This window comes from Chenopodium quinoa, unplaced genomic scaffold (assembly GCF_001683475.1).
Source record: "Chenopodium quinoa cultivar QQ74 unplaced genomic scaffold, ASM168347v1, whole genome shotgun sequence".
NCBI lineage: Eukaryota > Viridiplantae > Streptophyta > Magnoliopsida > Caryophyllales > Amaranthaceae > Chenopodium > Chenopodium quinoa.
This window is the reverse complement of record NW_018744502.1, coordinates 7247742-7274304: the sequence shown is the minus strand read 5'-3', so window position 1 is coordinate 7274304 and position 26563 is coordinate 7247742. Positions and strand designations below refer to the sequence as shown.

The following is a 26563-nucleotide window of genomic DNA, read 5'->3' as shown; positions in this document are numbered from 1 at the left end:
TCGTCTTTGCAAAACTCTAGCCCATTGTCCGTTCGTAGCTTCTTGATCTTCCTTCCTTGTCGATTTTCCACCAAAGCTTTCCATTGCTTGAAAACTTTGAAGGCTTCATCCTTTGACTTAAGCAACCTAAGCCATGTGTATCGGGACTTGTCATCAACAAATGACACAAAATAGTGGTAACCTCCCATACCTTCAACTCTAGATGGACCCCAGCAATCTGAATGGATGTAATCGAGCACTGCATCAGTAATGTGAGCACCCTTGCTGAACTTTGACCTGTGTTTCTTACCAAACACACAATGCTCACAAAATTCAAGGTTGGCAACCTTGACCCCGGATAGAAGACCCCTCTTGGACAATAGCTGCATCCCCTTCTCCCCCATATGACCAAGCCTCATGTGCCAAATCTTAGTCATCTCCTGGTGAGATACAGATGCGCAAACCGCAGAACTAGGCAGTGTAACACCCTCAAAAACATAGAGGGTGTTCCTTTTGATACCCTTAAGTACCAACTCAGAACCTCTGAAAATACACAACTCCCCATCTGAAAACACACCATTGTACCCCAAGTCATCCAGGGTACCCAATGAAATCAGATTCTTTCCTAAAGCAGGAACATGCCGTACATTAGTCAAAGTTAACCTCCGCCCATCAACAGTCCTCAACCTCATGGAACCAATACCTGTGACCTTACATGGAGCATTGTTACCGACTATAACCATGCCCCCATTGCGAGGTTCATATGTATCAAACCAATCTCGACGTGGACACATATGGAACGAACACCCTGAATCTAGAACCCAGTTATCAGATAAATCATCAGACCTAGCAGAACTGACTAATGCTAAATCTTCCTCTGAATTATAGCTCTCATTCGGTTTCTCTTCAACTACAGCAGCCTGGGACTTGTTTTTCCTCACCGGACAATTATTCCTAAAGTGACCCGGTTCTTTACAGTAATAACATGTTTTAGTAGTAGTTTTACTAGATCCATCCTTGCCGTTTCCAGCACCCGACCCAGCATTGTTCCCCTTGTTAAACCCCTTATTCTTTTTAGACTTTCCGGACTTAACAAACAACCCACTACCATTATCCCCATTATCACTCGTAGCTTTCATTCTGAGTTCCCTAGTATGAAGTGCTGCCTTCACTTCTTCTAAGGTTATAGAATCCTTACCAACAACAAAAGACTCTACAAAATTCTCAAAGCTAGACGGTAGAGATACAAGTAAAATCAACGCAGCATCCTCATCATCAATTTTAACATCTAAATTACGTAAATCAAGCAAAATAGAGTTAAGTTTTTCTAGATGTTCCCGTAAGGAAGTACCTGACTGCATCCGGAGGCTAAACAACCGCTGTTTCAGTAATAATTTGTTGGTCAACGACTTAGTCATATACAATGACTCCAGCTTCAGCCACAATCCAGCCGCCGTTTCCTGATCAGCCACCTCCGTGATGATTTGATCATCAAGACTAAGTAATATGGTAGAGTGTGCCTTCTCTTCCATAACTTCTAACTGCGAGTCAGTCGGTCCGTCTCCTGACTCCGAAGTAGTACTCTTTGGAGCCAACGGACGCCATATCTGCTGTTGTTTTAACAGAGCCTTCATCTTAATTTGCCATAGCCCGAAACTATTTTTCCCGGTAAACTTCTCAATTCTTATTGTTGAATCTCCTGCCATTGTTATCTTCAAGAAACTCTCCAAGGATTGAACCTGAGCTCTTGATACCAATTGTTGTGCGACAGCGGAAGCAAAGGTCGTAAACAAACAAGAAAACAATAAAGAAATTCAATGCAAACAATAAGAACAACACCAAGAATTTACGTGGTTCACTATCGATGTGATAGCTACGTCCACGGGCACCGAGATCGAATGATTTCACTATAAACTGGCAAAGATTACAAAGATTACAATGAAGAACTTAATCACTCAAAGTATTCTCTCTCTTGTGTTTCTCTCTCCGTTACCCTAATAATGATAATAGGAAGTTTATATAGTAGTGATTCCTAATTAAGATATACTTAGGTTACAATATCACAATATGATAAATATTAAATTCGTAATCGCTGAAAAAACCCAGATCGCCCGGTCGGGCGAAGGCCCGCCCGATCGGGCGCGAGAACACGTCTTTTCCAACAACCGAAGTACTCCAAAAAAACCCCTTCCGCCCGGCCCGATCGGGCAATGTCCGCCCGATCGGGCGAAGGCTCGCCCGGTCGGGCGAAAGCTCGCCCGGTCGGGCGAAAGCTCGCCCGGTCGGGCGCGCGAGAGCAGCTTCTTCAACGAATTTGCCAGGCACCTCTTCTTCTTCCGCCCGGTCAGACCGGGTAATGTCCGCCCGATCGGGCGGACAAAGCAACGAAGTACGAGTCACCTAATACTTATCAACACCCAAATAGGATAAGATCATCCGCAAAAAGTAAGTGAGAGATGGAAAGGGAATTTTTCCTAAAAGAGAAGGGGGTCCACTCACCCTTATCACATGCCTTAATGAGATGAGAAAGGTATTCCATGCAAATGATGAAGATATATGGGGAGATTGGGTCCCCTTGTCGAATGCCCCTTGAGGCACTAAAGGCCGGAGTAAGCTTACCATTGACCATGACTTGAAAGGATGGGGAGGACACACAACTCATGATAAGATTGACCAATGGTTCATCAAAACCATTTCTCACCAAGCAAGTCTTTATGAAGGACCATTCAAGCCTATCATAGGCTTTTTCCAAATCAAGCTTGATGGCAAACCAAGCTCTATTCCCACTCTTCTTTTTCATAGAATGAAGAATTTCCGAAGCGGCAATGAAATTATTCTCACATCCTCTACCGGGAAGAAAGCTACTTTGGTTGGGAGAGATGATGGAGTGAAGAAAGGGTCTAAGCCTATTCACAAGGATCTTAGAAATAATCTTGTAAGCGGTGTTGCACAAGCTAATGGGTCTATATTGTTTGATGGTTTCGGGGTGCTCAACTTTTGGGATGAGAGTGATGGAGGTCGAGTTCAATTGAGAAGGTATAGAGCAAGAAGAGAAGCATTGGTTAACAAAGTTTTGGATGTCCGGCCACAAGACACCCCAATGCTCTTGGAAGAAAAAGGGATGGTATCCATCAATACCCGGAGCTTTGAACTTTCCCATGCCAAAAACAGCATTATGGATTAATGCCAATGTTTTAGGATTAATTAACCAAGACCTCAACGTTGATCTTGCAGCTCTTATCAACTATTGTGATTATAAGCTCTCAAGTGGCTTTCAATGCCCTCCCTCCACACCGTGCCAACGTGCCTAGCTAATTACTACCTCCGGATCGTATTATATGCAACTTTGGAATTTTTTATATCTCACAAATAATACCCCAAAGTTGCACATAACATGATCCAAAGGTAGTAGTTTATTTCTTCTTAGATACTTGTTTTGTTGTCTTTGTTAGTTATTCAAGATTAGATCATATACCCTTTAACTTTCAAGTATATATGATTGTGTATAACTTAATTTTGTTAACCTGTTTACTTTCAACTAGGTTGCATGTATTGGCCTGGTCTTGTACTACCTAATACCTATGGCATTGAGTCATTAATAAAATAATAATAAAGAAAATTTATTTGTCTTCCACGACGATGATATTATTATTTAATTAGTTTGTTTTGAATAGATAAATATGATTTGCAATTGCTAATTGTGATTTTTTTTTTAAAAAAAAAAAATTGTTAGAAAAGAAAAGATATCTAAAATTTAAGGTCGGTCTTTTCTCAAGACTACTGTAGCCGCTATTGAGTGATAAGTTGGACGTATTTCCAAGTAGTTTAGCTAGCTTTCTATAGGATAATACACTGTTCACATAAGGAATATGAAAACATAACGCATAAATAATGGACGAGGTCATTCGGGAGTTTTAATTGGAACGGAATATAAACTACCTCCGTTATAGGTTATATGCAACGATTTAACATAAAGCAGAGAAGGAAAATATCTAATTGTTGCACATAATCTGTAATGGAGGTAATATATTAATAATAATAATAACCAATCGTATGCATACATATTTAGCATATTGTAAAGACTAAACAGTGCCCCATCTTCCTTATCATTGTCCACATCGGAAAGTAATTGTATCACTTGAGCTCGTATTCTCAATCTAGTTGCTTCCCAAAAATTGTACTCGTATATAACTATATTCATATTTCATTTTAGATCTATTTATAAATTCCAAAAGATGAACACAAGTAGTTTTTGTACTTTGTGTAATCCAATTACTAGTATATCATAATTTTGGTGTAGTAATAATTAGAGCCACGAAGAGTAGATGATGTTATAGTGTTTGGTGTAACTTACATTTTATTTAATCTAACACATGTAACGTTTGATCATTTATTTTACTTGTACGCTGCAAGAATTCACCAATCCACATACACGTATCATGTATGTAGTGAGAGTGAGAGATAGCTCAATTGGTTAGTGCTCCTTTCTCGGTTTCAAGAGATTTTAGAATCGATTCTCATCACTCGCCTTTGTGGCTCTCCAAACAGAAAAAAGAGGCAAAAAAAAAAAAAAAAAAAAATGTATGTAGGTTATACTTCCTCACCGAGAATAGTGCTGCAACAAAATGCTTTCTATAATATACTTCGTATGATACTGATCCCAAAATTGAGAAAATAGGAATCTTAGCTTACATTATACAACGTACTATAATTATGTCGATAGTTATCTAACGTAATAACATCACAAATTATCTAACCCACACATTATACCACAATCATCATCCGAATTCAAAACTTCAAGCCAATCTTCAGAACTAAAGTTAGAGCTTGATCCACTAATATCATTACTCAAATCATGGGCCTGGCCCAATAACCCAGGCCCATCATCAAACATGGGCTTTACAGGCTCTTGACGATCATTCTTTTCATCTAAAGACTGCAAGAACCCAACCCACCAACTATAAGAAGCATCAAAATTACCCTTACTATCATCAAACTCCAAAGTCTCCAAAATAGGTGTTGGGCCTGCAACAACTGGGCCTTCAGTTCTAACCCATGAAGGCCCAATTTCCTGTTTTAATTGGGCCTCTTCTTGGGCTGATTCTTTTGGGCTTTTAGTAGATAAAGATCCAATCTTGTCATCAAGAAATGATCTTTTGTAATGATTATGCAATGCATTAGCAATTTCTGTTCTAGCTTCAGCAAAGTTAATAAGACAATTTGAGATTGTTTTTCTTGAGTTTGGCCTTCCTTTTTTCCTGGGTTTCAACAAATTTGCTGATGAGATTGTATAATTATTCTTGGGGGTTTTCTTATTTTTCATGACTAAACTATTTTTGGTAATAAATTTTTGTAAAGTAAATCTTAATTATTTGGGGTTTGGAGAGGAGAATAATAAAGACAAGTTTAGAAAGTGGGAAATTACCGGGGGTTTGAGGGAAAATATTATAGGTGGCAAAATAGGGTGAAATTTGAGATTTGGATGGCAGGGTGAATTACATGTGTGTTGATACATTGACACATTGTAGATTATTTGGACACCTCAATTCTTTTTTATTTGAAGAAAAAAAAAAACATTTTTGATCCAAAATTTCTATACAGCCCAACCCATATGCCCACTACAATTACTATGATCGTTTTGTAGATGGCTTTTTTAAGGGTTGTTTAGTCATTTTAGTGAAGTATTCCCTCCGTTTTTAAATACTTGCTCCATTTCTCTTGGACACGCATGCCGATGTTAATCTTTGATCACTAATATGTTTAATTATCAATTGAAAATTAATAATGTATTCATTGAGATGATTCCAACAAGTACCCACACGACTATATTTTTTTTATGTATAAATTACAAACATTAGTCAAAGTAGGATAAATGAATAGTGCAAAAAATAGAAATGGAGCAAGTATTTAAAAACGGAGGGAGTAACATATTTAGGTTACGAATAGTATTGGGTCCGGTTTGATTCATCTTATTTTTGCTGAATTGGAATTATTTTTATTGAAATGAAATCATTTTTACTAATTGTTTATTATTTTTTTCTTTGAAGTTAATAATGTTTATTGAAATATAACTAACTTAAATGAACTGAACTTATTTTTATCATTATATTTTAAGGAAAATTTACGAGGAGTGTCCTTTAAAGTGGCCGACCTTGTAAGGAAGGTCCTTTTATATATAAAAAAAAAAGGTGACACAAAAGGTCCTTATATGAACATTGTGTTGTGAGGCGGGTCCGTTGACCAAACTCCGGCGTTGACCAAAATTTTCCGGCCAAAAAGCCCTTAGGTAGGTACAGGGGTGCACCTGGGTGTATATAACAATCTCTCAAGTAGCACTCTCGAGGCAACTCAGATCACTTTGCTATTTTGCAGGCAAATATTGCGTGATAAACTCACTAGTCGCTCCGACAACACAAAACTCTAAGGGTAAACATGGGCAACGGGCCGTGCCGCGGTGGGAGTCGTGTCGTGTTGTGCCGTGCCGGCTCCGCGGCGGGCCGTGCCGTGCCGTGCCTAATTTTGGCACACCCCTGCCCACGGCACGACCCACGTGCTTGCGAGCCGTGCCAGGCCGGGCCGCGGGCCAAACCGTGCCACTTTAATTTTTTTTATTTATTTTTTTAAATAATAAATGTAAATAAAAAAACGATATATATTTTTTAGTACAACTTAATTTTATATAAATAATGTGATTAATTTATGTTTATGTTAATGTTAATATATTTTGTTTAGAACAACTTTATTTTGATTAAGGTTATATAAATTATTTATCTAATTATGTTTAAATTTATATAAACAAATAAAAACAATTTTACTAATTTAGCAATAAACAACAATGCATTTAATAAAAAATAAAAAATTATGAGTGCGATAATCCGAAAACACAAAAAATTGAAGAATAACTTATTTTATCATATGTCGGGAGCCGGTACGATAAATCGATAATACAAATAATTAATGATAATTAAAAATCATACAATAATTGGTGAATAACTTCATTTATTATACGGAATACGAAGTTCGATATTACAAAAATTGTACAATAGTGTATAATGGTGACTAAATATGGGCCTCGTGTCGTGCCGGGCCGTGCCATGTGTCGTGCCGGCGGGTCGTGCCGGCGTGCTGGCCCACGTGCCGGCCACCATGCCGCCCATCGTGTCGCGTGTCGTGCCCGTGCCAAAACTAATTTTTTTGTTCACGGCACGGCCCACCTGCCGTGCTGGCGTCGTGTCGGGCCCGTGTCGCCCACGTGCTGGCACGGCCCGTGCCCACCTTTATTTAAGGGTTTGTTTTAGCATCATTTTTTGTTTTCAATTTATAAAATAAAAATTTTAAATTTTTTTTTTTTAAAAAAAAAAGGAACTCAGAAAAAATTTGTTTCTACTTTATTGTTGTTATTTTTCAAAATTATCATGAATTTAATAAGTTTTACTAAGTTTTGATTCAGTTTATAACATATATTATATGATTTTAAAAAAGTAAATAACCAAAAAAAACTAAAATCCACAACATTGCCCAAAAAAACGTAATTTTTTTGGTTTTTTTCCAACTAAATATCTATGAGTGTTAATAAAGTAAGCTTTTTTCCATTTTTTTCCTGCCCAGATTATTAAAAGATTTTATCTCTACATATTCTATGAGAATGATGACATAATACTAAAATAAAAAAAAATAAAAAATAAAAAGCTAATAATATAATGAGTATCATATCCCTAAGTAGTTCATGTGTCTCATTTAATGAACTCAGCTGAACTGAATTGAACTTATTAGAGCTGAAATGAATATTTTATAAGAGAAGGGAATTAAGAGCTGAATTGAACTAAACTAAACTTATTAGAGCTGAACTGAACCGAAAATAATCGTATGAGAACAGGCATGTAGTCAAAGAATTTTTCCATTTAGGATGTTTGAGGTCACAACATTATTTCAAACCACGACTATAAAATTTTCACAGTTAAGTGCATACAAATTGAGTGGCATTAAGTGATGACACAACACACATCTTCAATGAAAATATTAATCAAACATATGCCATAGACAATTAGAGATACGCCAACAACTTAGATTTCGTGATCTTTTATAAAGGCTAGTTGTTTCATGTAATATATATTAATTAATTTGTGTAAGTGTTAAACTTATTTTTCAAGGAGTATCAGTGTAAAGTCCAAATTTACCAACACCGTCTAGAGTCACTTCAAACTCTCTACCAAGAAAATTTGGACGCATCAGAAATTGGTTTGAATGCTTTCAAAAAGTTGTTGTATGAGTAATGCCCGTATTGTGCTCTTAGGTTCAAAATATATTAAAAAGGTTTACTATTTTTTTTTTAATTTATTTATTTATTGACAAGAAAAAGTTAATTCCTAAGATAAGCATGATGATGACACCACAATGATGTTGACATACTTTCATTTCTAGATTAATGCATCGTTTTAATCAATCCAGTCAATTTACAAGATCATCAACATATTTTAAATGTGATTATTCAAAACATTTATATGTTACAGATATGCATTGTGATTTGATTGACCCAACAACAATAACAAGAAAGGTTAGTTAAGTGATTAGATAAGATTAAATAATTAAGAGTACATGGAGTAAGAAATTAAACCCCCAAAAACTTGTATGTACGAAATTATGAAGTACTAGATTAGTGACGGTACATGCATATGTGTTTAATAAAACCGATATAAAAGTGAAGGAAATAAAAAACTTCACAGTATGAGTTATGGTAAATTAATAATAACAATGATTAAAAAAAAAACTATAGGAGACGAATAACAAAGTAACTTAAATAGAGATGCAAACTAATTAAGATCCAATTGGACTACAAAGTTACGGTCCAATTTTTTTTTTTTTTAAGTTTAAGGACACTAAAAAAAAATAAACTACAAGCCAATACAATTTCTTGAGGTGGTAAAACCTCCATCTATAACAAGGTTATGACCACTTATATATTTGGACTCGTCACTAGCTAAGAAGAGTGCAGCCTCAGCAACATCTTGAGCCTTAAGTGTTGCACCCTTCATATTTGCAAACCCTTTAACAATTTCTTCCACTTTTTGCACCCTTGACACATCATTGACGTGCTCTTCTTCCTCATCATCACGCCATGCATTAATTAGCATGGAGGTTGCTACACCAAAAGGGGAGATACAATTTACCCTAATCCCATACTTTCCAAGTTCCAATGATGCATTCTTGGTAAGACCTACAATTGCGTGTTTTGAGGCTGTGTAGGAATGGGGTCCGCATCCACCAAGGACCCCGGCTACACTAGAAGTGGAAATGATGCAACCACTTTTCCTAGGGACCATGGCCCTAGCGGCGTATTTAGTCCCTAGGGCCATGCCTTTCACATTTACACTCATAATTTTATCAAATTCATCACCATCAAAATCCATAATGCTCTTGATTTTTTGTTGGCCTAAAATTGCGGCATTGTTGAAGAAGATATCTAGCTTGTCATAGAGCACAATTGTGTTTTTGACCAAATTTTCGACATCTTCTTCTTGACTAACATCACAATGGATGTAAGTCACGGTAGGGGACCACGAGTCTGCTATGATCATGCCTTGGGTGTCCATGATATCGGCTATGATTACCCTAGCACCATGGCTTGCGAAGAGTCTCACAACTGTTTCTCCTATACCTCCTGCTCCTCCTGTGACAATTGCAACTTTTCCTTCCAACCTATAAACACTAGAAACTATTAGGCAATAACTTTTAAAAAAATGTAAAAAAAAATACCCTTATATGACATTAAATCTTATCTCATCATTTTAATACTTGACATAATTTCAATTTGGACCGACTTTTTTTTTGTTGTTTTACAGGTAAGATAGGGGGTCTATCTCCTATGATGATAGGAGGTGGGATGAGGAATCGAACCCACACCACTTATAAGGGAGATGGACTGACTTTTAATTGTTAATGAGCGATAACATACATTTGAATATATGATCATATATGTATTAATGACTTTTTATATTACTGAAAAATAGCTTAATTACTAAGAGCAAATGTAATTAGGGTTAATTTGAAGGCATACCGTACATATATTATATTCATAAATATTTTACATGTGCTTGATATAAAGTTTGCTTCTTTATTTTTTTCCTTTCACTTGTAGGCTTGTACCCAAATGGATAGTCACATCACATATATATCACAAGTCCAACTATGAATAATCTACATACATTCTTTAAATATTCCACGTAAAACATTACTAAAAAGTCTTAAACAATAATCTTTACGTTATTATTGCGTAATATATAGCTTCTTTTCTTTTGTACCATGATTTTCATTAGAGGTCAATGCCAGATGACAAGTTATTATTAAAGCAGGAAATTAAAACATGCAGTCGGCAAATCCTGTTTAAATTTCGGCGATTTCGGCGCGTAAATGTAGCCTTGTTTAGTTTACATGATCAAATTGAAAGGGTTGTTTATCGTGCTTAAATTTCTGTCACTAGCTATTAGTTGAGTTGAGTTTTTTTTTATTTTTTTTTTTCATGTACTATGAATTTGATTAAGAGAAATATCTTATCATACTTCAATCCATGCATGCGGTTTTATTGATCTAGTATGTATGGATTAGACACTTTTAAAAGTGAGGGGGAAGGTCATAAGATTAAGGTATCCGCACTCTCAAATTGTCCTTGGCAGAAATTGAACCCCAATTTTAGCGTTGGTAGGTGCAATATTTTCCACTTGACGAAGCTTAACTTGATACATACAATTATATATTGAAAGATTGCTTATCGATAAAGATGTAAAAATTAGAAGAGGGTGATTGAGAATGACATGAGTGCTTTGTGGATTGAGGAAAATATGGTGCTAGATAGGGCAATGTGGAAGGAGAAGTTGACCTGTGGGGTACTTTTAAAATTTATTTTTGGTATATAGTTTTATTATTATATCCCACTAATATTTTATGAACTGTATTGATTTTAATTCTTTGCTAAAGTTTTCTCAAACCACTATTTTTTTAACTCTAACGTTTTAACTCCTTTAAAGTAATCATGGATTTTATTTTTGGTTCTCTTTTAAAACTCCCTTAATTTTTCATAGATGCTCTTTCTTTTACTCACCTTTATTTCAAAATCTTTCAAATGATTATCGTATAATATCCCTTTCTTTAATTAAAATTATACGCTTTCTTATGAAGATTCATGTTAGCCGAACCCAAATCATTTTGGGTGTAAGGACCTGTTCATTTCAGCTTAATTTCAGTTAAGTTCAGTTCCTAATTTTCTTCTCACATAAAATATCCAGTTCAGTTCAGTTCAGTAAATGTGAATAGGCCCTAAGCCTTTGTTGTTGTTACGTTGTTGTTGTTGTAAAAATTCAATCAACAACGAACTTAAGATATTTAAATGATTTAACCTACAATAATTATGCTTAAAAATATAGTTAGAAAAATAAATTTTAAAAAAACAAACATTACAAGCTATATTATAGGATAGGGAGTATAATGTAGGAAAAATGGACGTGATCAATAACCCCAACTTATGCAAAATATAATTAGTTTCAATCTTCAAAGGTATGAATAAATAAAGATTATTCTCCATTGAATTTTCAATTCAAAGAAGAAACAAAGTAAATAAATTAAAATAGTTCTAATGAGTTTATATCTTAGCCTATCCTTAAGCCTACAAGAGATGATGTGAATAGTTCTAATGAGTTTATATCTTCACTGAATTGATCCCCTTAAATAAATTAAAATAAAAAAATAAAAATAAAAACCAAACAAAGTGAATAGATTATCATAACTCCTAACTATATACTAAAGACACGTACGCCAGCAATGACACGAGTCACTTTCTGGAATATAGATAAAAAAATTTTTATGTCGATTAAGTAAATTTAATAATGATTGAATGAAAAGATGACTAATTTTTAGCAAAACTTGTATTGCCTAAATAAATTATGGTTTTTTTTAAAAGAAAAATTAGGAAGATTATATTTGATTATAATACAATTTTTTTAATTTTTTTTATTATTCCAATATATAGATATAAGATATTAGAATCACAAAATATATTTGAATAACCAATTCAAATTTATATTAAAAATATAATAATGGAAAAAAATGATAGATAATGCACAATACTTCATACCTTTGATACATATAATCCATATCTTTTGAACTAAGTACATTGCAGATTTGCAGCCTTTGCAGGAATGTTTGATAATTTATGATTCCATAAATCATAATACCTCCTAATTTCTTTAAAACACTTGATTGTATTATTAGCAATATCACAAAAAATTCTATGTGTTTTATTTATATGTGCTTTAAATTCTTCTATATATGTGCACCATATGTATTATACAGAGAGTAAGTGCCTGATTTACTGAACTGATTAGAGTTGAAGTGAATTGAATTGAACTGAGCCGAACTGAATTGTTTATGAGAAAAGGAAACTAAGAATTGAATTGAACTGAAATTAAGCGGAAGAGAACATGCCCTAATCTACTTTTTTTAAAAAAAACTCTCGCCCGATCTTTTCATTTCTCATTTCTCATTTCTCTTTCTCTAGCTCCGTTTCCCTCGTTTCACATCTAATTTGTTCACTTTCTCTCTCTTTAACCTTTCCTTTCTCTCCTTCCATGGAAGCTTTAAGCTTTTCCCCTTTTTTATTTTTATTTTGGTGATTTTAAGTTAAAATTCGACCATGAAATTCAACTTGACTACGAATTTCAGTAATAATCGACCATGGTTTCAAGGTAAGGGCATTTCATTTTAAATTCATTTTTATTATGTCTTTATTTGCTATCCTTTGGGCTATTTGGCTTTCTCGGAACCAATTAAGATCCAGACATGCGGTTTGGTCGCCCAGGACAATTGAAGCTTTGGCTGAGGATTGGTTCCACCGTTGTGTCCAGTCTCAAGATTGGAAGAAATCTGTGTTGGGATCTTGTTCGCCTGGTTCGCCTGTGCTTTCAGGTGATCCATGGTTGTGTTTGAGGGGATTATCAGGCATAAGCCCCACGGTTTGTTTGATCATTGATGGAGCTTGGGATTGCTCCACTTGTAGGGCTGGGGCAGGTTGGATTATCCGTGACCTTTATTCTTCGAAGGTTCTGGGTGGAGGTAGTAGGGTTTTTTTGTCTGGATCGGCATTACAGTCTGAGCTACAAGCTTGTTTATGGGGTCTTCAGGCGGTAGTTCGCAAAAGTTTCTTGAAGATTCGAATTCATTCTGATTGTGCGACTCTCCTTTCTTTGCTTCTAAATTCAGGTCAAATGGACATTTCGGTTTGGTGGCTCATTCTGGAATTGCGGGCAGTTGTTGAGTCTTTTTTGGTGTGCCGAATTCGTAAGGTTCCTCGGTCCTGGGTTTCTCCGGCTCATTGGTTAGCTGGTTGTGCTCGACGACGGCAGTTGTTGTTTTTTCATTTCTAGTTTTTTTCTCTTTCTGTTGCAGTTTTTTTTTTCTTTGATAGTTCTTTTGTCAAAAAAAAAAATATTATAGACCAAAAAAAAAATCCAACACGTTCCCTAACGGAATTTTTTTTTTTTTTTTTAAAAAAAAAAGAAAGTAAAATCCAATTATTATTTATATGTTAAAATTATATATAGTGTTATATTAATAATATTAAATAATAAAACTATCGTGCATGGACCCTAAATTAGTATTATACTAAAGTGATGTAAAATGAAATTTCCTAATTTACACTTGTCTAAATTTATATGAAACTTGGTGTAAGAAAAATTAATCATATGAACCTCTTTGAAATAAAGTAAAATTAAAGTATGTATGGGCCTCACTAATTAAGCAAAATTTAAACACGAAAATCATAATTTATGTAAAATCATAAGTACATAGATTAATGTCTTAGAAATTACTTAAACATACATATATAAGTGCACAATAACATTTTCATATACTCATTAATTAATTTAATTCCCAGAATTGATTTTCAAATTCGGATTAACCCAAAGGGTGAACCGGGTGGAACATCCAAAAAAAAAAAAACTAATTAATTAATTTAATTTTAAAAACAAAGCATGGCTCGGAAATTAACTTCTCCATAGTAAAAACATATACTTGGGGTACCTTTTCGTGGGAAGAGAGGTGCTTCCCATATCAACATGATCGACATTTGGTTCAAGTGTCTCTTCCAATGCTGATTGATGAAATGGCATCTTGAATTCTTGGTTGTTGATTTGCAACAAATAATGTACGGGAATTTTTTTATATTCTTTCTTTGTGGTTTAATGGAGGATAGAAATGTTTTGATTAGGTAGGATAGAAAATGCTCAAGCAAAACAGATATTATTGCTTTATATATATATAGGATACAGAAATTTTGGTGTATTTGTATATTTTATTATATAATCTATTATATACAGCCATACAGGATTTTTTTTTTTGGAGCAATACAGCCATACAGGATAGAATATGCAATCATGTTTGATTTTTTTTTTTTTTTTCTTTAAATGAATATTATGTATCATGTATGATCTTGTCAAAAAAAAAAAAATCATGTATGATACATCAAAAAAATCGTATATGATACTCACACTTTGTGATACGTAACATTTTAGCTACTCTTGAGCCTTGACTTCTTGAGATACGTACTTATCAATAAGAACGTCAAATCAATAGTCAATATCTGAAAATTAAGTGGTTGATCAACTAGCTAGGTTTAGATGATTATGGGCATGTTCTGATCTGAAGTGAATTGAAATAATTAGAGTTGAACTGAATATCATTTTATGAGAGAAGGAAATTAAGAACTGAACTGAACTTATTGGAGCTGAACTGAATTGAACTGAACTGAAGTGAAAATAATCTGAAAAGAACAAACCCTAAATCTTTAAGGGGTGGTACTTAAACTTAGGATCACCCATCTTCATAGCATTTGCTCTTATGGCACTCTCTATATAAAAAATAACGCTAGTTGTGGCAGAACCTGATCAATAAAAATTGAGAAATTTATTACATAATGGCAAAAGAGAAATCAAAAGTTTTAAGAAATAAATTTGAAAGTGTAATATAAAATAGCTTATTATGCAATAAGTCTTGTGTAAGGAGGGTGTACATTAATTTAATTTTAAGACGGTTAGTTTGAAGGTAACTTTAACTATTTTTATGGTAACATTAATCCGTTAAAGGGCAACTTTTAATTTATCATTGGTTTGAGTTTTATATTTAAATGTGTAACTTCTTATAAATTCATGATTACATAATATAAAGGCTAATATGATTAACCTAATACATAATAAGTTTTTTTTGTAAGATAAAATTTATTGTTAGAAAAATAATACAGAGTAACTTGTATAGTATAAAGAGTAACTTTAAATACTTTTAAGATAACTTTAACCCGTCTTTCAATAAATTAACGTACACCCGCTTTTTTGAAAAATTTGATCTTACAATATTAAAACCTATATTCTTATATGTACGTGGTGAGAGCTTATTTTGTTAGTGTTATAGGGTTATCGGTAAGTGTTATTTCGTCAGTGTTATAAGGATTACTAGGTCAGTGTTACAGAGGACTTGCTCGGTCAGTATTATAGGAGTTACTTTGTTCTTACAACATGGATTGAAAATCGAAAACCTCACATACTAGCTTAGTAAAAAAAAAAAAATGTAATACTCCAATTCGTTCGTAGAAGTAAAATTGAGCAAAGAGCGAGTCTTGTCTTAACACTATATTTTTCCTACAAAGTTAGGGTATATGCAGGCATATAGCTATGATTATGTTTTAGAGATATGACATATCGGAAAATATATGTGTTAATGATTAATAATCTTCACCCTTTATTAATTTATGTAAGAAAATTATGTGTTAATGATTAATGAGTACTCTATATTTTTTGAAACAGATTAATGAGTATATTAATTAGCACACTATTTGAACATAAACATTATTTGATGTGTTGAAATTTTTGGTACATGTCACTCTATCTACTTCACTATTATTTGAAGTATTAGTGTATAACACTAGACTAAGAATTGTACGAGTATTAGTACGAATAATTTCTTATTTCTAGTCAAGTCAAATTTATTAGAGATTAAAGTCTAAAATACAGCAAATTCCGTAATCTATAAACGTCATTGACTCAAATAATTACTTGTAAACCCATATTAAAATTCAACTTATAATTTACATAAGTTTTTTTAGGAGAATCATATCAAATGATATCAGAAGTGGGATATGCTTGTAGTAGAATAGTATCTATTTAAATCCGGGATCTGCCGAGAAACCTTAATTACTCATACAATTATTTCTAATTATTGCTTATATTTGGTTGGATAATATGATTATTGGTTGGTTTTTAAGATCTGCTAGTTGTTGTTTGAGATTTAATGATAGTTTATTGGATGGTCAAAGAATGGTTAAAAATAAATGTGACAAATGATACATACTCTACTTATGTCAATATCCTAACATCTATTTGGAATATGTTCACCTGAAATAATATGTTCTGACCTGATTTCAATCAAATCTAATCTTTTATTTTTCTCTTGTCTAGTCTGATGTACTAGTTAGACTAGTGTTGATTATAATTCAAGTTTATATACTACCCCCTTGAAAATTTTAAGGTGTAGGCGGTGTACCTCGTTTGGTACCGCCAAAAAATGCAAGAAGAATATGTAACTGTTTTGTAAAGAGTATACAATTATTTTGTAAAAAACACATATTTGTTTTGTAACGAACATCGATCCAATTTTATATATTTTTTTCATATCTAAAGAACATATGTAATATTAATAAAGAACATGATAATATTATATTATTATGTAATAAACATTATCTCTATATAACCACCCTAATTTGAAAATAAAAATCAATAAATATTTCACACTAAGCAATGAACATTATATCGCAAATAAAAGTACATTACACTAATTATCAAAGAACATAAACATATGTTCTTTTCATTTATTTTTTTGGTGTTAATATGCTCTTTTTCACTCTAGGTATATGTTCATTACATTTTAATAGTATGTTATTTTTACTCTAAGTATATGTTCATTACATTTTAATAGTATGTTATTTTCACTATAACTATATGTTCATTACTTATATATCATGTTCCTTCCTACAAAACGATTGTACGTTGGACTGTACTGTGTGAACCAGCTATTGCTACCCCCGTTACTTTTATTGCAACAAATGAAAGACTTTTTGTTGCAATAAAAGGATTACTTTCCGTGAGATATAATTTAATAATTTACTTTATTGTAATTAAAAAGTAACAGAGGTAGTAGTATAAGAAAAAGACATTATCAAGTAAATTCTAATTAGAATTTGTTATTTTAATATGATATTGACTATATAAGTAATATGTAATAGGTTTCTATAAGTTGAAGAGAAGAAGGTATAAGTTCTCTTTCGATCTACCATTATTTTAAGTACATCGACTTGTCGGCATAAAGTTGTACAAACCCTATAAGGATATGGTAATATCTAATACAAGTATGTATAATGTAGAGTGGAGAAAAAAATTTAAATTAGAAATGATGCACTGCTTGAATAAAACAGTTCGCCTCAAAAAGTGATGCATTAATTAATAAATTAAAAACAATAAAAACGAAGAGTGCGACCCAAGGCTTTAATGCAAGATTATTTCAATTTGAATTTTATTTTTCTTTTTATAACATATTCTAAGCAAGATTTTGCAATGTGACTAAGAAGCTATGGAAAGTACATCACGAGTTAATTCTCCGTAGCTGTCAATTTATCATCGTACATATGATCCATACTCTAGCTACTTTATCCGTTTCAAAACAAATACGAGTATTTTAATCTGACTTTTGTACTATTTATATAATCTATGATAGATAAAGATATACGGGTAGGAGTCGGGTGACTCGGGTCCTTCCAAGCTTTTCTTATTTTTTTTTTTTTTTTTTTTTTTTTTTGTGTTTAGAGAGCCACAAGAGCGGGGTGAGAATCGATCCCAAGACCTCCTAAAATCGGGAGGAAAGCTCTAACCACTTGAGCTATCCCTCACTCTCTTTTCTTAACTTTTTGGTTGCAAGTAATATGCCGCCTATCAAATGTATATACTTTGTAGGAGTAGATAATTGTGACATAGTGACAATTAAAATATTATGGTCTTGGAACAAAAAGTTAGGAGATCAAACCTTCGCCCCCTCTAACCTTGTTGCGCAACATCTGCCACTTATCAAAAGAATTCCACCTTTATATGAACCATGTGTACATTCCTTTATTTCCCCATTTGCATATTTGCAATGTGACTAAGGAGCCATTGTCTGTTGTATTGTAATTTTTTACCTCATTATTGTCCATTGATCATGACAAAAGTGGTAAGATCAATATGAACACTAAACACTATTCCTTCAACTTTTCCTTAAATACAAGCATTGACATTATGATTGATACATAAACCTTAGCCTATTGACAACTATGTAACCTAATCATATTATCTCTAAATTATTTCTTTGTATATTTGTAATGGGCTTCATCTTATGATTTTTCATAATTCTAATCCTTGCCAACTGCAGATTTTTGGGCTATTTACCTAAAAAATGCATTAATAGAAATTATCAAATTCACATACTTCTTCTATAATAAGATGAATGATTGTTTCAAAAAAAAAATTGAATGAAATTATTTAAGTATTAATTTTGGTTTCTAATTGTCCTTTTTAGTATGGAAAATGATAAACATAGCCCTAAGGACTATGTATAAAGGGCTATGTATTAGAAAATTAAAAAAAAAATAAATATTAAGGATAAATTAACATTTATTACACCGATTTACGCGCAATTTAGATATATTTAATGCGTAAATCGATGTAATAAATGTTAATTTATCCTTAATATTTCTTTTTTTTTTAATTTTCTAATACATAGCCCTTTATACATTTATACATAGTCCTTAGGGCTATTGTTGGACTTAATGAGTTTGATGATGACACAACCTCACTCACTTACAAACTAATAAGTGCTTGATTGTTTAAGTGTGTACTCAGTTACAAAGACTAGGAGAATGAAGTGTCTTGTAAAAATACCATGAGGAACAAGAAGGCCAGAAGCAGAGCTAGCCATATAGAAGAGTTCCCTCACAGGAACTGGCACTTCAGAAATGAAGACTGGAGAAGAGAAGGTTCCCTCAGGGAACAGAAGCTTTAGAGAAGAGAAATTCCTCCCAAGGAACAGAAGCCTCGGAGTAGAAGCTTCATTAGAGAACATGAAGACTAAATATATTTTTATATTTTAGGATTTATGTAAGTATAAAAGATATTAATTTGCACTCGAAAAATCTGTGTAGAATTGGTCTTAGGATAAAATATTGTGCATGCTAGTTTTTAGGAAAACTGTTATAGTTTAAACGTTTATCTTTTTCTCAAATTAAAAAGATTTTATTTTATTCCTTTTTCTGATTTTCGGAAAATATCTTTAACAAAATAAAATCTCCCATGTTTTCCAAAACTTGCGGCCTACTCTCCCATGTTCTTCTTCAGTCATGGTTTTGCACATTGAGGAGTTCATGGTCCCTTAATTCAAGGGACATGATCTTCTTAGTGGGTATGAGTAGTGGCGTGATGGATTTGCTGCACAAAGAGGTTTTTCCAATGCGTTTATTGCTCTATAAATAGTCTTTGAAATCTGATGGAAAAACTCACCCTTGCTCACATAAGTTTTCAAGCTTCAAATCGAGTTAAGAGTCAAATTCCACACAAGTTCATTAGAGTGTTTTTAATGTTCTTATACTAGAGTTTGTTCATTTTTCGAGTTGTAATTTGGGGAATGGGGAAGTTCGAGTGAACGTTTGTGTATGAGAAAGAGAAGTGAGAAAGAGAAGAGAAAGAGAAGAGAGAACAGAGAAGTGAGAAGAGAGAAAGAGTAGAGAAGAGTAACAAGTTGGGTGACTTGTTCCTCAGGGTCTCAAGTTCGTAGAGGAACTTGAGTTTGAGTCATTAGCTTGTAATAGGATCATTTGCCCTATTATAGTGAAGATTCTTTTTCCCAAAATCCCAAGTGGTCGTGGTTTTTCTCCTTGTTAGGGCCAAGGAGTTTTCCACGTAAAATCTCTCTTGCATTCTTTAGTTCCTTTAGTTAATCTTTCAGTTCCTTTAGCTAACTTAATTTTAATTCCGCAAAAAGTTTGGCTAAACTCTCATACTACAATTCAACCCCCCCTTCTTGTAGTATTCTTTAAAACAACAACTATGTTTATCATTTTTCATAGTCCGTACTAAAAAGGACAATTAGAAACCAAAATTAATACTTAAGGGCTTGTTTGGTATTGTTTTTTGTTTTCAATTTTCAGTTTTTTTTTTTAAAACAAAAAACCAAATACAGGAAACAAGAAAAAGGTGTTTTCACTTTTCTGTTGTCAATTTTCAAAATTAGCATGATTTTAATAAGTTTGACTAATTTTTTATTCATTATTGACATATATCATACACTTTTAAAATACAAAAACCAAAAAACTGAAAACCGCAACAATGCCAAACGAACCCTAAATAATCAGTGTTATTAGTGTTTATATTTTGATGATTTCTTAACTTTTTACGATTTTCAAGTGTAAATTTAATGCTTATATATATCCCTAAGGGCTATGTATAACATTTTCCTAAATTATATACTCCATGAAAGAACTAAATTATGATTATGATCTTATTTAATGCCTCCTTATCCAACTTATGAAATTATGACAGAGTGGAGTACGTAAAAATTATTTGCAAATCATTAAATCATATATAATTTGGATGCAACATCAATTCAACGAACTAATACGTATGTGTTTTGATTTATAAAGTATAGTATTAATGTATGTTGATTATATTAACATCGAATATAATAATCATATGCCAAAGTTTCGAGAACGGAAAAAAAAAAAAAAAAAAAGAGTGAAATCCATTTAAACTTTTAAAGTGAATAATCACATTTTAGTGATGCTTTTAGCCTATCACAGTTTCACGTACCAAAATTTCAATGTTGTTAGCTGTTGCTTCTAGAGTTTTAGTCCTGTAATCTTGCTACACACAATAATTATCAGATTTCAATTACATTGACCAAAGACCAATGATAATTACCACATAGTACTAAATTTAAAATCAAATGAATGATAAAGAGGGGAAAAAACACTAGTAGTCTTATACAGTTATACTCTCTTATGTACTCTAGGTTTAATTCCCTCGTTTTTTTTAATTATGATGTTCGAAATTATACACCATTCACACAATCTTTTGACAACCTTTGTTACTTATGTCAGTTTTTATTAAATTTGCATTGTCTTAGGCTTGTTCTGATACGATTATTTTCAGTTCAGTTCAGCTCTAATAAGTTCAGTTCAGCTTCTAATTTCTTTCTCTTATAAAATATTCAGTTCAGTCAATCAGAACAAACCCTTAATATATATTTTTTATTATTGAAAAAATATACATTAGCAATCGTGAAACTTTCAAAAGTGAATGACACGTAATAATAATAATAATAATAATAATAATAATAATAATAATAATAATAATAATAATAATAATAATAATAATAATAATAATAATAATAATAATAATAATAATAATATCTCGGCTCCCCACCAAGTTCTTGTAAATTGATTGACTTTTTAGATTAATGTTAATTTTATAATAATAATAATTTTATAAAATAAAAAATAATTATATAAAGGGTAATGCTATATGTAAGCAATGTATTCCTAAGAGCTATACCTAAGCCTTATATATACTATTGAAAATTGTACTATAAAATTAGGAATTCATGACAAAAACACACATAAATCAGTGTAATTAGTGTTTATAATTTTTTAATTTTCTAACTTTATAAGATTTTCTAATGTATATTTAATGTTTATACGTAACCCTAATGATTATGTACAGCATTTTTCTTATATAAAATATACATAAAAAAGCGTGAAATGATAATAGTAGTAACCAGTTGACCATCACTACAATTCTACAAGATCTACATGGGCAAGGAATACAAGTAAATTGGATCAATTAGAAAGAATTTAGGTGGGTCCATTCCAAGCTAGGCCCATTATTTTGCATTAGATTAAAACTGGCCTCAATCAAGTTAGATTGTGTATTACTGGGCCTCCAGAAGTGCTAGGGGTATGGGAAAAGGGGGTGTGGTACCTTAGCCCACTATAACTCATTCCGTTCCCAAATAAATACTTCGTAATTTGTTTATAAGTCCAGTCATAGTTAATCATATTCGGAAGCTCCTTTAGTTTAGCCTTTAAATCCATAAACTAGTACGCATTCCGAACTTTGCACCGAGTTACTATTCAAAACAAAATGTAACCCAAAATCTCATTGTTGAAGATGTGGAGTATTATATTTCCATTATCTTGGAATTGTTGAGGCTATTCCTTTTTTTTTTTCAGGTTATATTATCATTTTTTTTTGTGCTTACTTATACATATATTTATTTATGTGTATGTAAAGAACATAATTTAGCTAGACTTGCTCTAACCATGAGATACAATGTTCAAACCTTGTGGGAATTTTTTTTTCTTCTTGTTAATAATGACATGGAATAAATGTTGCAATGCTAGAAATGACATGGCATGATGATAGTTAATTGATGATGTGGCACAATGTGGTGCAGATTTATGTAAACGTTTTTAGAAACGTTTTTTAATAGATAAGTATAGATATAGATTTAGTTGTTGGCAAGATTAATGAGAGAAAATATGTAAATAACTATGTTTAGGAGCATAAATATCCAAGACAACTAGCATTAATGAGAGCAAGTAAGTACATAAATATTTTATAGGATATAATTGTCTAAACACTCTTCATTAAAACAGAACTTGTATATATTAATAAGGATATATATATATGTAAATACACATTTTGAAGGATATAATTGACATCATACTATTCATAAGAATAATCTTGTACTATTTATAAGGTAGGGATTAATTAACTCCTAATGTATAGGATTATGCTCTACTAAGTGAAGGACTAATTAGCTTGTGTTAGTGGAGTCTTAAGCCCTTAAGGTAGTAGGTATAGTGGGTTAATGATCATGGATCATGTTCCTTACTTTTAGTTTAGTTTTTGTTAGGAAATAAGGGTGTAATTGTGTTTGATTAATGCGGAACAAATCAATGAAAATTAAGGATTGAGAAAAGCAATAAAGAAGATAAACAAAGAACACAAGGATTTACGTGGTTCGGTCAAAATAGACCTACATCCACGGGGTGAGGGATTCGAGAGCTTCTTCACTTTAATGGAGAAAGAAACAAGAGAATAATACAAGGAGTCCTAAATCTAATGGCTCAAAAGGTATGATCTAAATGATCAACTAAAGGGTCCTTTTATAACATAAGGAAACCCTAATAAAACCCTAAGATTGTTCCCCAAGTATACTCAAATAGCCGTCATAGAAAAAATATAGTTTTAGGAAATATTCCATCAATTATCCTAGAATAACCTAACTACCGAGCTATAGCTCGGCAGCTAGCTCATGCCTGCCGCAAGTCCTCATAGGGCCGAGCTATAGCTCACTCGCATAGAGCTATAGCTCGCAGCCTCGTTGCAAATTTCCAGCTTCGTCAGGTTTTGTAAAATGGTCATAACTTTCTCGTTTCTTATCGGAATTGGGCATATGACCTATCGTTGGAAAGCTCTTGAACCAAGCTATCACCTCCAATTTGAATCACCTCAAATTCAGTTGTAGTTTAAGAGATATAATCGTTCAAAGTCAGCCCTACTAGATTTCGAGTCACAATTCAACAGTTTTAATTTGCACTATATAAATAGACACATTATGGGGTGAGCCGTGAGCCTACCCAGACCATTGCCCCGCCCCATGCCCATAATTTTAGTATAATTTACTTGAATGTTATACTAGTAAATCAAAGAAAGCTACGTTAGTTGGAATTTTGTGTTTTAAATTTTATTTTTAAAAAAAATTGTTCTTGTTACTTCATATGCCCCGTCCTATATAAAATTTTTGGATCCATCTTTGAGTATAATATATATATATATATATATATATATATATATATATATATATATATATATATATATATATATATATATATATATATTTCTATAAAACACGATTTTCAATGGATTGAATAAATAAAAAGCTCTTTTGCTCCTTCTCTCGTTTCTCTATCTATAATTTCAACATGTTATTCAAAGGCCATGTTTGATAATTGGCTTTTTAATCGCTTTTTGGTTAGCTTTTAGCTTTTGGCTTTTTTAGCTGGTCAAACAGCCAAAAAATGTGTTTGGTTATTGGTTTTTTAGTCAGCGAAAAAGCTGGCTTTTAAGCCAAAATGAAAAAGCTGTTTTAAGGGTCTGTTCTGTTCCGTTGAAATTCAGTTCATTTCAGCTCAGCTCAGCTCTTAATTTATGTCTAATGATATTTCTAATGATATAAAGCCAAATTTCATTCTTTTAAGCTCTTATTACAACGACAACATCAACAAAAACAACAACAACAACAACAACAACAACAATAATAATAATAATAATAATAATAATAATAATAATAATAATAATAATAATAATAATAATAATAATAATAATAATAATAATAATATTAACAACAACAATACTAATACTAATAATAATAATAATAATAACAACAATAATAATACTAATAATAATACTAATAATAATAATCAATAAATAATAATAATAATAATATTAACAACAACAATACTAATAATAATAACAATAATAATAATAACAACAATAATAATACTAATAATAATAATCAATAAATAATAATAATAATCATCAATAATAATAATAATAATAATAATAATAATAATAATAAATAGTATATGTGTTTAAAATGTTTAGAGGTTTCAAGTTTTTAATATATTTTCCATATATTTATAATATATTTTCCATACATTTTATAATTATAATTATATAGTATATTTTTCGTAAATATTTTAATATGTACATTTGTATATACACATATGTATAGTAATAAATAATCAATAAATAATCAAAGATCACTAATCCGTAGTTAAAAATCATTAATTAATAAGTTCAGCTCAGCTCAGCTCAGTTCAGTTTAGCTGAGTTCAGTCAATCGGAACAGGCCCTAAGTAGCTTTTTTTGTTGACTTTTGGCTTGTTGGCCCACAAATTATCTAATAAACAGCCAACAACCACCAATTAATTTACCAAACACTTTTATAAACAACCAACTTAAACAACCAATTTCAAAAGTCATTATAAACAACCAAACATTCCAGCTGGTCAAACAAGCCAAGTGAACCAGCCAACCGCCAACAATCATTTGCCAAACAAGGCCAAAGATAGAGATAGAATAGGAAGTAAGTCAATGCACACCATCTTCTAATTTAGGAGTGAATAAATTGAACCGAAACCACCACGGCAAGAGTGGTTGAAAAAAAGGAGGGAGTTTAAAGGCATAACATTTATACAAAAATAAAAACATATGTGGTCCAGGCGATGTCCCGGATCATTATATATATATATAATAATTTAAAGTTTTAATTTCATCAAGACATATAATGCTATACACAAAATGGTGGTTGTGACCTAGATTTTCCCTTTCTTATAAGCGAGAATAAAAATTAACTTTATTCACACATGAACACCTAAAAAGATATACTACCTCTATTTCATATTTTTTGCAACTTTGGGGTATTATTGTTGAGAGATAAAATATTCCAAAGTTGCAAAAAAAAATGAAACGGAGATAGTACATGATTGAACAATTATTTATTGAATGGTTTACAATTGTGAGTCATAGTGATGTACTCTAATATCGCAAATTCTATGCTATTCCTGGAGTACCGTATCCCTGGAGCACGGTACTCTAGGTTTATAGAATTTACGTTATTTTAATATAAAGTTCTTGTTATTTTAATTTATATAATATACATGTTATTTTTAAAATAAGTATCTGTTATTTTATATTTGCAAGTTTTTTTTTTCAACATTGATCCTTTCCGTTATCTATAGATTTATAAAATTCATGTTATTTTGACGTGAACCTCTTATTATTTCAATTAATATATGTGTTATTTTTTAAATAAGTACATGTTATTTTTATAAATGCATGTTTTTTTTTATGCATGATGTTGAAGTAAATAAGTGAATAACATATTAATATAGCAAAATAACACAAGGTTTAAAACAAAATAACCTAAGACTTAGACAAAATAACTCAAGTATATTGGGCAGGGAGTACCATGATTCAGGAGTATATAATACTAATTCCTCTAATATTATATTTTTCAAACTACATTTGTTATTTAACTCTTTAATACTCCCTCTGTTTTTAAATACTTATACTGGAGTTTAAGGAGAAATTGGAAAAAGTGATAAAATATAAGGGGTCGTTTGGTTCGCTCAAGGGAATCGGAATGGAATGAATCCAGGGAATGAAAGAGAAAGGAATGAGTTGACCCTGATTTAGCCTGGTTGTTTGGTTGTGTCCATGAAACGGAATGAACTGTTCATTGATTCTCTTTGTGACTGTTTGGTTCAAGCCAGGGAATCAAATATGAGTTTTTAAATTCCTTTTTATTTTTTTCAATAATAACCTATTATTATATATATTTTTTTTGAACGGGTAACCTATTATCACTACAACAAAATAAAGCAAAGGTAACAGTGAAAAAT

The 26563-nt window shown here is 32.0% G+C and overlaps 1 protein-coding gene across 1 annotated transcript; it reads right to left on the bottom strand.

The window, feature by feature from the left end:
• Window positions 1-8686: 8686 nt before the first annotated feature.
• LOC110698207 (short-chain dehydrogenase reductase 2a-like) lies at window positions 8687-14425 on the bottom strand. The gene is made up of 2 exons (XM_021875607.1): window positions 14047-14425; window positions 8687-9675 (listed from the first exon to the last, which is right to left on the bottom strand). Exons 1-2 carry the CDS (start codon window positions 14133-14135, stop codon window positions 8871-8873), a joined length of 894 nt encoding a protein of 297 aa, XP_021731299.1. The 5' UTR covers window positions 14136-14425; the 3' UTR covers window positions 8687-8870.
• Window positions 14426-26563: the final 12138 nt, after the last annotated feature.